This window comes from Mirounga leonina, unplaced genomic scaffold, assembly GCF_011800145.1.
Source record: "Mirounga leonina isolate KUSES-001 unplaced genomic scaffold, KU_Mleo_1.0 Mir_173, whole genome shotgun sequence".
Classification (NCBI taxonomy): Eukaryota; Metazoa; Chordata; class Mammalia; order Carnivora; family Phocidae; genus Mirounga; species Mirounga leonina.
Window position 1 is genome coordinate 89,723,543 of NW_023270447.1, and position 13,299 is coordinate 89,736,841.

Below are 13,299 nucleotides of genomic sequence, written 5' to 3' on the forward strand. Positions count from 1 at the left end.
GGCCGCCGGAAGGCGGAGGCGCGCCCGCCTCCTTTCTGCTCCCGGGTCACCTCCTCGCGCGCTCCCTGTGACCTGCATCACCCGAGTCAGGTGGGCTCCGGGGTACCACGACAAGGGGTGCTCCAGAGTCAGCCCCGGCCCGACAGCCCCAACAGCGCCGCCGGTGCGAGCCCCACCCCTTCGCGAAAGCCCGGGGCCCTCACCTCCTCGCTTTGACGAGCCAAGGCACACCCACCAACAGCCTCGGACACCTGGAAACCAGAGCAGGGCTCACCGCCCAACCCGGCCAGGATTTCCAAGATTCTAAGAGGTGTTGGTGCGTAGATTCTGGCTGCTCAAAAGGAGGTACTAGTTGACTACTAGTGGGTCCCAGATTAGAGACGGGCAGACACAGCTGAGTGAGAGAAAGAGGACAGGCGATGGGGACCCCCAAGTGTAAAGGGGCAGAATGAGCACCCCTGGGAGACCGCAAATCTGCTTGCAGAACCTCGGAGGAGGCTGCAGCTTTTAACAAAGCAGGTAACCACTCACTGGGGCTTAAGCTAATCCACAGCATGATGAAACTGCGAAAGCTATTCATGTCTATTCATACTGTGGTTTGATCCTGGAGAATTTACTAGAAAAGTGTATGAAAGGTTGTGGGCACGCTTCATCCTGCTAAACCAAACTCAGACTTTACCTCCCCAAGTCTCTATGTCATCATGGTTTGGGAGAGGGGATGAAGGGAGCAGAAACACCACTGTCCTCCCCCAGAGAAAACAAACACCTGAAGCTAGGCATGAACCTCAAAGTAGCAATATATTTATTTACAAAATATACAGTTTCACAGAAACAGCTTCGCTTTATACACATAAACTTTATAATCACACAGAACCATGTAAACGATGTTAAGTGTCTGGCCTGGCCAATGCCAATGGGAGAGGCTTACTCTTGGGGTGACATCGTTCCCTCCCCTCACTTTATTAGCCACCAACCAGGAGCCCCTAGATGGGCCATGCCTAATTTGCATAAAGCTGATTGCAGCTGCCCAGCTCAAGCAAACACAAAAACCAAGGTGTCCTGACTTCCTAGGACACCACCCACAGGGATGGAGATCTGTTAAAAGAACAAAAAGGAAAGGAAGGAAACAGATCGAAAGGACTACTGAGTACCTTCCAGAGGTGTCACCAGGCATCCAACCTTCTAAAAGCAATACAGCAATCGCCAGGCCTGGCAGTTCCGCTCTAAAATCACACATATTCTTAAATGCACTTTTAAAACTTCGTGGAGTTTTTTTAAAAAAGAAAAACACTTTGGAACTTTGGCTATTCTCATGGTGAAGACACTGGACAGGCAATGTCATGGGGCAGATCTTTGGCAAATTCCTCTCCAACTTTTCCTGGACGTTTGCCCTCATCAGAGCCAGACAGCTGTCTGAGGAGAAGGTGGTTTCTAAGCCCGCTTCTTACTGTTTTTCTCTACAGCAGAACTTCTCCCTTGGGGATCTTCACGATAAACTGGGTTTCAGAAACTATTTCTCTCTATTTCTGTGTTAATATAACCAACAGAATTAAAAACAAAACACAACAAAAAGCAGCTGGCTGGTGAAGCATGAACGATACTAGCGCAGAACATGGGCTCCGATCAGCCAATTCGAGTTCAAGCCCCCTTTGTGCCCCGGGGAGCCCAGCACGAAGGTGCCACATGAAGACCCCAGCAGAGAGACTGGGGGTCCACCCTGCTGTAAATAAATAGGACCAACTTGGGCATTCTTCCCTTTTCATGCTTCACGAGAAACAATGTGTATGAAAACACACCCATCTACTTACCAAAAAAAAAAAAGTTTTTGAGAAAAGTATTTGAACTGCTAAAGAGCACTGTCAACTCTGGAGAAAGTGGGAGCCTTCCTGTCCCTGCAGGCCCCAGAGCCACCGGCGGCAGCCCAGGGTACACGGCCCTCGGACAGAGCCCTGTGCGAGCTACAGGCACAAACTCCTGGGCTTCTCCAGGCCGGGCTGGCACCGGAGGCTCCCCGGTCCAGGGTCCCAGTTCAGATCGAAGGAAGTCTGCACAGTTCAGTGGTATATTCCTGGAGGCCAATGTTACCATACCGCTCACTCGCCAATTTCAAAACAAAACAAAACAACAAAAAACAAAAAAGGCGTCAAATCCTAACCTTGCCCCGGGAAACCAGCAGGCCAGCCTGTCTGAGGGCATCCTAAGAATCAACCACAGGAGAGGCCTTCCCTTCGAGTTTTCTCTACCTCACGAAGTAGAGGAACGCCGTTCCCGTGACTGCCTAAGCTTTACGTTGCTACTGGAACAAGGTGAGGGAAAGAGAGGAGGACAGAATCCAAGTGCCCTCTCGCTTGAAAACAGCTCGCCTGGGCACCCCTAAGACCTCATACACCAACTGGAAAGGGCACCCCGGCAGAAATCTGCCAATACTTTTGGCTATATCGTGCAAAAAAGACAGGTTTTTTACATCGTGCAAAACAGGAAACTGAGTTATGAACACGGGCCACCTCAACCCCCCCAACCAACCCCTTTTCCGCCAAGAAGTGGCCACACACTGTCCCTTTTAAACAAACAGAAGGAAACCGAGGGATCACTAGCTAGCCACCGCCGCAGGGCTCCGCTCAGAGTGAGACCAGAGGACTCTAGCTGGCAGCCTGCAGGGACAAACAGACAGCAGCTAAGGCAGGGAGAGGGCAGGCCACGAAGGTAGGGGCAGCTCGATGGTTGCTGTACAGACACTTACGGTCAAAGACTTACACTTGGGAAAAAGCTTACACGTATGGCTGTTCATTAACAGGCCTGGGAAACTGAACATCTCCTCTCCCAAGACAGCGGAAGCAGGAAAACAGCTAGCGCTGGTTCCAGCCGGCGGAGTTTGTTAACAATGATAGCAAGAATTCATAACTACCACGTACCCTCACTTTCAGCTGAACCGAACCCACTGTACTTGGGTGGTGAGCCCCCCTCCACTGCAGAGAACACAGCTCTAGCAGCAGCTTTGGCCAACAAGGATTTTATTCAGTCACTGGCAGATACAGGTCCTACCCCGGACAGCCCGCCCTTTTGCTTAGGCACCTGAATGGCAGGGGTCTGCCCGCACCAGAGCTGAGAGTTCTGTGCTCAACTAAGAGGAGCCAAAAGGCCCCTCGTCCCTTCTGATTCCTCGCCCATGCTCTCCTCGCTCACCAACAGTCAGTCCAGAAACAGTTTCCGCGAGCCCATTCGGGAACGGTTGGAGCGGCGGATGTCAAACTTGGAGTCCCGGCACTTTTGGCAGACAAACACTTCCGGAACATTGGACTTCCGTATTTTCGCACAGGACAGGTGAATCCAGGTATGGCACTCGTTGCACTCTATCATAGGGCGGCCAGCAAACGGCTTCATGCAGAAGCAGGTGACGAGGTCCCAGGAGTCGTCATCTGAAGGGAGAGACACGTGTGTGAAGAAGAGAGCAAACACTGCCTGCACTCCCTCCCCCAGCGAGGTCCCTCCCCCAGCCCCCGGGGGCGCGGGGGGCAGAGCAGCTGAGCTGCAGTGAAGCCTGATCCTCAACACACACCCACTGAAGGGCAGGGCAGTGGAGTAAATGCGTGACCAAGGACACTGAAATGTGTGGCACCAGGAATTAACCGTGAGATGTTTACTGAGAAGCTGTATGTATTTTTCTATTTTGAGGCCTGTCCTGGAATCTCAGCTGTTTCTAGCTGCAATCACCCCCTTCCCAAACATCTCAGTGTCCACCTTCCGATACCGTTCTCTCTAGGGATGGTGGGCACACTCTGCTGTCACCCTCCAGGGAAGGGACCGCTCTTCGGACCCCCTCAGGGGCCACTCACCCGAGTCCACCATTATGTCCTCATCATTGCCAGTGCTGTCCTCGTCCCGGAACACCACCTGCTTTCCCTGCCGGACAATAGTCCGTTTGCCTTCAGTTTTTATTTCTTTGACCTGATCAGGTGACACCGTGACACAAGATCCACTGGAAGGAGTATCGGAGTCCCAGCCCGAGCAGGGGTCGCCGGGAGCCTGGGGGATATCCTGCAGGGTGGGACTCGTGGGGGTCTCCACGTAGGGGTCAGCGGCTTCCAGCTTCAACAGGCTCCCCATGTACCCCTCCTTCACGGGCACGTCGCTGTCCCTTCGCTTCCTCTTCTTCTTCTTCTTCAGCTTGTCGGTCTTCTTTCTGTCCAGCAGGAAGTTACTGGGCTTGGCTCGCTGCAGGAGGGTGGGCTGCAGGTGGCCAAAGCAGCGGTCGGAGACCGGCAGGGGCACGGCCGACGCAATGTCAGTGAAGCCCGTGTCCCAGCCGTCGCTGTCAATGGTGCCAGCTGTGCTGTTGGCAGGGCTGGGGCTGCTCCTCAGAGGGAGCTCCTGAAAGGACAGAAGCACAGGTAGCCGGGGCCGAGTGGTGTGACTAGTCCCCGGCAACAAGGGCTGGCCCCAAGCAGAGCTTCCCAGGCTCCGCACCCCCACCCTCCAGCCAGGTCAGGACTACAGACGAGGGCTATCAGAACCGTGACCTTCTCGGCTCTCGTAAGCAGTGCTCTTTAGGAATGGTGTCATGAGTACTTTACTATGACCTTCCAGATAGAATGTGAACCCACCAGGAGGAAAACCTTCCCTTGCTGAGCCCTCAGCCCCTGTCCCAGAGCCAGGAACTCATTTGATGCCCAGTAAATATCTAGAAAGATGCCAACAACACCCTCTCATACCCCCTTATCTTTCTCAGATTATAAAATCTCCCTTCCATTTGCGGCCCCAAGGGTTGCATTTTTTTTTTTTAATTAAATGAATTTAAATTAGTTTTGAGAATTTCCTGACACTCTTTCTAAAAACTGGAGATACCCCCAAATATTACAAAATCAAACTAGGTAATAACTGCCCCAAAGCAGTGAGCTAATCCCTACGGCTCCTTCAGACCATTCAAGCATTTTATTTGCAAATAGTGGCAACATTCTGCGTGGCACAAAGAGTGCATTTATCCACGTACACAGCAAACAGAAACGATAAGCCAATGCTGGGGTTTGGTCTCCCAGAAATACCATATTCCTTTCTTTTTAGCCCTGTACAAGTTTGAGCACCGTGACAATAGTGGTCCTCAGTCCTACCCTTTAGCAAGAAAAAAAAAAAATCCTTTAAAATTCAGGATTTTGGCCCCAAGTCCCTGAAGATTCTGTAATATGGTGCGCACAGCAACCGGGGAGCTGCTCACCAGGAAGGACAGTGTGGACCAGGCCCAACCATCCGGTTGAACCCCAGGCCTGGGCCCCAGCATCCGCATCTGTAAAATGGGGATCAACAACAGCACCCCTCTCATATATTGTAAGGGCCAAGAACACCGCCCAGCCACTGTAGGCACTCAATAAGCCCTGGAGATTCAGAGCAGATGGACATCAAACGTGTTATCTGCAAACCAACAAACACTCCAAGTTTATTAAATCATTTCTAGACAAGCCTGCGTTTTCTATCAGACTTTTAGGAACCACCTCCCAGGCTGGGCTAACTTTTTAAGAAAGGTTTCTACCTGACAGCCGTCTGGCATCCCCCAGCAGCCCCCTCCCAAACCCCCACCCGGCCAATGGTTTCACTGCCAGCAGAAGCACTGAAGATTACCTCCTTTGGATAAGGAATGTAGCCGGCATAGGCCAAGACAAAGGTGCAGAATTTGTTGAAATCCTCCACAGTCCTGCGCCTCTTGTAACTGGGGGAGCACTCCTGTTAGCAGGCGAGAAAAGGGGTGTACTTGAGAGTAGGCACTTGTAGGTGGAATCCAGAAACAAAACTAAGCCAGCTGGAGCTTTTATTGTCAACCACTCGAAAATATACTGCTACATTTACAAACACTCTAAGAAACAAGATAAGGTAGGTTTGGGTCAAGAACTAACACTGCGCTCAGAAGGCTGAGGGAGGGGGATTGTGATGTTATGCCAAGCACACTGGGAAACTGGGCAGGAGATAAAAACGTAGAAAAGTCTACTTCTTAGTGCTCCCGTGGCATTTTCCAACATTATCTATCACGCTCTGGAGGCCTATCAGGAGCTCTAATAACTACTTTTTTGCTACAGATTTTCCATTTTGAAAATAAAGTCCAGCTGCAGCTGTAATCAAAGTATTTTAAGTGATTTCAGAAGTCAACTGCTCCTGATCCTACAAAGCTCGCTCAGGCCTGAACCCTCCCCAGCCAGGGCTGTGTGGCCCCCTCCTCCTAGCACTCCCCACTTCTCCCTCCCCTGCTGCAACACCCAACATCCAGGGGGCCAGAACCCGAATGTTCTCGGACTCAGAAAATAAACCAGAAATGCTCGGGCTGGGGGGGCGCCTGGGTGGCTCAGCCGTTAAGCGTCTGCCTCCGGCTCAGGTCATGATCCCAGGGTCCTGGGATCGAGCCCCACATCTGGCTCCCTGCGCTGCGGGAAGCCTGCTTCTCCCTCTCCCACTGCTTGTGTTCCCTCTCTCCCTGCGTCTCTCTGTCAAATAAATAAATAAAATCTTAAAAAAAAAAAAAATGCTCGGGCTGGGTTTACTTGCACCTTGAGGATGAAATACGAGAGGGTTTTGGCTTGTGTGTCCTGTCTCCATTCAATCTAGAAATGCCCTCAACAAGAAGGGTTTTTCTCCTGAGGAACAGCAGCTCCGGGAGAAAGAACCCTTATTTGCTACTAAGCAAAACAACTCTGCTTTATTTCGGCTTATTCGACTAGCGTTGTTTACTGAAGTCTCCTTTAAGCACTTTAGTACCCACCCCAACCTCATCCTTACGTGCTCCGCTACCATTTCCAGGGCCCAGGGTCCCACCACCCTGCAAGGACGAACGCGGGACAGGAAATTGGGGGGTGGGTTCCTGGACCCAACCCAGCCCCTCCCCAGGACCGAGGGCCAAGAAAGCGGCCCGGTGGCCGGCGTGCTGCCCGCAGGTTTCCTTCCAAAGGGCTCCACTTCTTATTTTCTCAACTCGGTTCTAGCAGACCACCTCCGCCCCCCACCCCCGGCCAGTCGGACCCCGAGGGGCGCGCAGGTTGGCGGAGCACCCGCCTCGGAGCGGTCCCCGGCATTTCCTGCGTCGGAGAGACCCTGCCCCCACCCCCGGGAAGAACTGACCGCCCGCGCTCCGGCCGCAGCCCTCGGCCCTCAAACTCTCGGGGAGAACTTTTATTTAGGCGGGGAACACGCACAAGTGGGTCAGGGGCCTGGACGTGGAGCGGGAGGCGGCGGCGCCCTCGGGCCCGGGGCGGAGGGACCCGCGCCACCCCCGCCCCGCCCGCCCCGCCCGCCTCGCCGCCTCGCCGCCTTTAGGAAAAGCAGATGGCGGTGCGGCCCCCTCCCCGCCCTCCGCGGAAGCCGCCCCCCGCCGACACTCGGCCCCGGAAGGTGCGGGGCCCACCCCGCGGGGGAGGGGGCGCGGAAAGCCGGGCAGGATTCGGGGTCCGGGGCCGGGAGGCCCGCGAACCCCTGAGGCGGCAGCGCAGCGGGCGAACGCGCCCGGCGCCGCCTCCCCCACCCGCCCGCGGCCGGACCCGCACCCCAGCCCCGCGGGCCTCCGGGGGGAGAAGGGACCGAGGCGGGGGCGCCGGAGGGGCCGCCCGGGAGAACCGAGGGCCGATCCCCGGAAGGAGGGGGAGCCGGGGCGGGGCGAGAGAGCCCGCGGCCGGGGGGCGGGGGCCCCGGAGGGGGAGGAGAGAGTGCCGAGGGTGGGGGGCTCGACTCGGGTGTTTACGGGGGTGGGGACCGGCAGGACTAGGCCCCCGGCGCCGGAGGGGGCGGGGGCCGCGCGGGAGTCAGGGGGCGGGGCGCGGGCTACCGGGCCCGGGGATTAAGGGAGAAGGCGGGGGCGCGCGGAGCGGAGTCCCCGTCCGAGGGGGACCGCGAGCCCCTCCGGGAGGGGGGAGGGGCTCCTAAGAGAAGCGGGAACGCGAGGCGGCGGCGGCTGGGACCGAGCCCCCGGGGGCCGGGGAGGAGTAAGCCAAGCCGGCGGGGAGAGGCCGGGGGCCCAGACAGGTCCCGGGGCTACGCGAGGCCGGGGAAGGGTGGGCGCGGCGGCCCGAGGGAAGAGGCGCCGGGAGGACGCGGACACCCGCGGCAGGGACGCCGAGGCGAGGGCCGGCAGGGAGAACGGGGCGCGGGCCCGAGTGGGGGGCGGGGCTGGGCGCCCAAGGGGGCGACGAGGGAAGGCTGGGGGAGGGGAGGGCGGCGGTCGGCCGGCGGGGGTCCGGCTGCCGGGAGCGCAGGACGGGAGTGGGGGTGGGTCGGGGGCGGTCGGGACGCAGCCCTCACTCACCTCCGGGTGGAAGGCGGCGGCGCAAGAGTCGGAGTCCATGTTCAGGGTGGGGGGCGGCGGCTACGGGAGTGCAGGGGCCCGGGATGCGGGCGCCGGGCCACCGAGCCGCTCAGGGCTGGGGGCGCCGGCGGCCGCGCAGAGCGAGGGCGGACCCGGGAGGGGTCGCCCCGGCTGGAGGTGACGAGGGGGCTCGGCGCGTTGCGTCCCGGGCTCAGTGCTCCCGGGCCGGCGGTTCCACGGCCGAGCAGAGTTGGCGATGCAGCTCCTCCGGCCGGCGCGGTGGGAGAGGCGGGAGAGTCTCTGCGGGGGGCGGCGGCGGCGGCGAGCGGGAACCCGACCCGCTCCCCGACCTGACGCCCAGTTCGGCTCGTGTCTCGGGAGGGAGGGCGGGAGAGCCGCGAGGGCTGTCGGGAAATGTAGTCTGTGGGCGACGGGAAGCCGAAGGCGCGGGGGCGGGCGCGGAGCATTGTGGGAGTAGTAGTCCCAGCTCCGCCTCTGAGGCGCACAAAGGCCGCCTCGCGGACTCCAGCCCCCATAGGGCTCCGCGGCTGCAGCCCGGTTTGTGGGGGCGGTGTCTCCGGGACCTGAGGCTGCCGGAGCGGGGGAGGTGCGGAGGCTCGCGCTGGCTCTGCGGTGGGGGAGGGGCGGCGCGGGTGGTAGCGCCGCGGCCTCGGCGGGGGCGGGGGCGAGGGCGAGGGGCGGGGGTCGCCCCGGCGGGTGGGGGCGGGGCTGACGGCCTCGGTCGAGGAGGGCGGCGGCAGCGGCTGCCGTCTCCTTTTGGGCTTGGGGGTTCGTGCCCCTTTGTGGGGCCGTGGTCCCCGCGGCGGGGGCGACGGGCGCTGACGTCGCGGCCGCCGCCTGGGCTCGGACCCGGCGGGGCGAACTTGTTTTCGCGGCCGGGGTGTTCTGGCCGGCTCCTGTCCCGGGGGTCCTGGGACGGCGGGACTGAGGATCTCCTGGTGTCTGTAGGATCCGCTTTGGGGTGTCGAGTGACTGCGTTTTTAAAAACTCTGTGGCAGGGTTATCAGTGTTTTGGAAGGTGTTAGTCTTAAATTCGCTTTTTTCCTCTCTCTCTTTCCTCTCTGCTTGATCTTGGGACTACCCCTGTCTTCTCTAATTGAATTATCTTCCGAACGTAGTCCTCACAGCATTACACCAGTGGGGTGAGGGGAAAACGTGGTTGAGAGACCTGGTATTGACAATGATTTTACTGGCGCTTGATTGAGTTTGCGGTGTTTAAATGCTGGGCCGCAGAGTGTTTTACAACTTTATATGTTGAAGATCGATTGACTCTGAACACTTAGTTGAAAATTATCTGCTCTGATAAAATTACCATTGGAGGCCTGACATTTTTGAACATTTTTGATAACCATTTGAAAGGAAAAAAATCTATAAATGTTCAATAACGTTTGGTAGCTTCGAAGGCGAACTGCGTTAAAGAGGAGGGACGTAAAATTTTAAATTCGAATCAGGAAACCGACTTCTGGACCCAGTAAATCAGAAAAGATGATTGGAAGAACCTCTAGGAGATTATTTCTAAGGGAGTGAATGCCTCGCTGGTTGACTGTTGCTGTTTAGATTAAGATAATTCTGAAGGAAACTACTGGTTAAGAGACTGGGTTTATCTCAGAAATACTTCTCTGAGCCTCAGCTTCCTAAACTATAAAGGTTTTATCGTAGTTCCTTTCTCCATAAATGGTAGTTTACTATTGTTGTTGTTATCTTTTAATGTTATTTCAGCAATGCCTTACCGGATTGGAGGACTCCCCAGCGTGGATAACAAATTGAGGTGCTCTAGAAAGTTAGAAAGATTAGTAAGAATGTAGTTATTTTAATTGGGTTACCAAAAACAGACATTGGACTTGGCCTGCGGAAACATCACCAACAGCTTCATAGAGAGTTGTCACATTCAGGTGATTTAGCTAGATTTAGAATGTTACCTGATCACTGTGGCCAGAGCAAATGCCCTGAGGTCAGCCAGCATTGCCCAGGGCCAGATTACCAGGAGCAACTTGTTTTGCCTGAGTAAGAAAGGGCCACCATGAAGGATATTATCATATTGTCAGTTTAAAGGTGTAAATGCCAAAAAGAATATTGACTGGAGGTGAAGTACAAATAAGAGGGAATTTTTGTAACTGATAATTGTTGGCAACGGTGTAATTTTCACGTAGGAAATATTAAATCCCCTTCCCATTAAGACAGTGAAATAAAGAATTTGTTCATAATAATAATGGACTTGAAGACAAAACCCTAGAATTCAGGGATCTATATTGAATGGAACCACTCAGTCACACTGAGGAAAGAACATTCCAGACCTGGGTTGTGTCATGTAACAGTGATAACTTTTGCTCAGAATAGGTATTCAATATTTATATACATATATATATATATATATATTTTTTAAGATTTTATTTATTTATATGACAGAAAGAGAACAAGCAGGGGGAGCTGCAGGCAGAGGGAGAGGGAGAGGGAGACGCAGGTTCCCCACTGAGCAGAGAGCCCCATGTGGAGCTCAATGCCAGGACCCTGGGATCATGACCTGAGCCACCCAGGCGTCCCGCAATAGGTATTTCTTGAGTAAGTGATTCATAAATAGTAGTTCTTAGTACACAGATGTGACCAGTACTACCTGATGTAGTCTGCTTGTTTCCCTGCCTGCCACTCCAATATTTTCATGGAGGACCTTCTTGGCCTCCGTCCTTTGATTCCCCTTAGAAATTTAGCCCTTTGGAGGAGATTTAGACATTATATCTACCATCCCATCCCTAGACTCAGGGAAGGACTAGAATACCAATAACTGACCCAGATTCAATAGCATAATATGTACACGTGGGGAAATGTAGTTGGTTTATCTAGTCTATTTCTCAGGTGTCCTCCTGAGAGGACACTACACGTGGGCTCCAGGGGGCAAATTGAATTCAAGGATTAATGCAAGAGCATTAGCCACAGTAGCCAGATTCTTGGGAGTCTGTGATTCCTTGTTTTCTGCCTAAAAAAAAAAAAAAAAAATATATATATATATATATATATTATAATCTGATGATTATAGTTATTTGGAAAAGAAGAAAAAAACCAATGTTAGACAGGTTGTGACAAGTTTTAAAATACTAAGAATACCAGTTTCCCAGTAAGTAACTGGAGAATGTAGTTATTTTAATTGGGTTACCAAATACAGTTTCACCTTTCTAAATCTCACCAGCTACACTACATTCATTTGGGGAACATTCAGGAAAGCTTTCTGCCTCCCATTATAACTCAGTGCTTGAGTGCGGGCATGAACATAACCAAAGGTTTGTCTTTCCCAGAAATGCTTGTTGGTGGTTCAGCTTTTTGTTCAGCTTTAATACTATGGAATTCCTGTGGATCGTTCCCAGCTGCAATTTTCTGACTTTCCCACTTCCATCTCCAGGAGAAGAAAAAAACGTGATAATTCCCCCAAATTGTCTTGTTTCAACTTTTAGTACCTTGACCACTGTATGAATATATATATATATATATATGAATAGTTTTAAGTCATTAATAAATAATTTTTAAACCATGTATTGTCAGCTCTTTATATAGCAAGAAAAATAACTTATACACAGAGATCAAATGAACTTGCTGTGTTATGGCTCATACCGGTAAACCATAAACATTAATAGCTAACACTATGCCAGATAGTGTTGAAATGTTTTGATCTACCGTATTATTTACATATATAATGCACTTAATAAATAGGGAATACTGTAGCGTTCCTTAAAAGTTTACATAGAGTAAGTTTTATTACAAGCCACACTTTAGGTGATCCAGAAGCAGAGAAGAATCAGGGTGTATGATAGGAAAAAAGGCGCAATCTCTTTTTTGATGGTATAAATGCTAAAGTATGTGTTCCTAAATGTTCGCAAAGGGGGGCGGGAAGGAGGATAACAGTGGCTTTTGTAAAATGATCTCAGTGACCTCTGGTCCTGTCTGCCTAAAATTAGAATTCAGATATCAAAATTGCATAGTTTGAATGTTTAAAATGAAATGGTACCATTATTTGTTAAATCTCATTAAATTACTTTATCATGAAGAAGTTACTCAGGCAGAGACCATTTTCATGATTGTGGAAGAGGTAAATTTTTAAAACTTTAATGGTTGAAGTTTGATCTTTTTTGTCCGCACCCCCCAGCCCCCCAGCTGCCCTCTCCCCAGAACTTTAATCTTTAAATACAAACATTTCCCCCTAAACTATGGGTCGTTGACTAGATTTAACACTTTTCTTACCCAAACACTAGTGTTTCTACCATGGCAGGCTGTGGAATGACATTTCAAGAGTTTGCCGACTACGGGTCGCCTGGGTGGCTCAGTCGTTAAGCGTCTGCCTTCGGCTCAGGTCATGGTCCCAGGGTCCTGGGATTGAGCCCCGCATCGGGGTCCCTGCTCCACTGGAAGCCTGCTTCTCCCTCTCCCACTCCCCCTGCTTGCGTTCCCTCTCGCACTAGGTCTCTTGTCAAATAAATAAAATCTTAAAAAAAAAAAAATTTCGCCAACTGTATCAATCACATGGTCATACTTCAGTAAATGAATTTCTCACATTCCCATCTTCAACTCTTAAGGTTGATGAGTGAAAAAAGGAACTAGATAGCGTGCCTGGGTTAGTAGGTTCTTCAAATTTCCAAACAGCTGATGGGTCTAAATCTGTTTCTTTATTTTCTGACCAAATTCCTTTGTTGACTTAGATACGTACCCATGGCTTCAAATGCTCCCCTTTTAGGTCCCGGATATTAATATACCCTTTTTCTCAAAAACTGAATTTTTAGGGACGCCTGGGCGGCTCAGTCGGTTAAGCGTCTGCCTTCAGCTCAGGTCATGATCCCAGGGTCCTGGGATCGAGTCCCGCATCGGGCTCCCTGCTCAGCCAGGAGCCTGCTTCTCCCTCTGCCTCTGCCTCTCTCTCTCTCTATCTCTCATGAATAAATAAATAAAATCTTTAAAAAAAAAAAAAACTGAATTTTTAATTTTATTTTAAACGTATTATTTCCTTAATACACAGAATGGAAAAT

The 13,299-nt window shown here is 52.6% G+C and overlaps 1 protein-coding gene across 1 annotated transcript; it reads right to left on the reverse strand.

Moving 5' to 3' along the window:
* Positions 1-779: 779 nt before the first annotated feature.
* PHF13 (PHD finger protein 13) lies at positions 780-8,652 on the reverse strand. Its single transcript, XM_035019901.1, has 4 exons — positions 8,273-8,652; positions 5,611-5,712; positions 3,834-4,368; positions 780-3,416 (listed from the first exon to the last, which is right to left on the reverse strand). Exons 1-4 carry the CDS (start codon positions 8,309-8,311, stop codon positions 3,190-3,192), a joined length of 903 nt encoding a protein of 300 aa, XP_034875792.1. The 5' UTR covers positions 8,312-8,652; the 3' UTR covers positions 780-3,189.
* Between the last annotated feature and the right edge of the window lie 4,647 nt (positions 8,653-13,299).

Bases quoted from the DNA above. Each gene is read 5' to 3' on its own strand.
- PHF13 (XM_035019901.1), bottom strand. From the start codon at position 8,311: ATGGACTCCGACTCTTGCGCCGCCGCCTTCCACCCGGAG. The intron at 5,713-8,272 runs GTGAGTGAGGGC...GCCTGCTAACAG, and splicing joins CCGCCGCCTTCCACCCGGAG to GAGTGCTCCCCCAGTTACAA. The intron at 4,369-5,610 runs GTAATCTTCAGT...CTGTCCTTTCAG, and splicing joins ACATTCCTTATCCAAAGGAG to GAGCTCCCTCTGAGGAGCAG.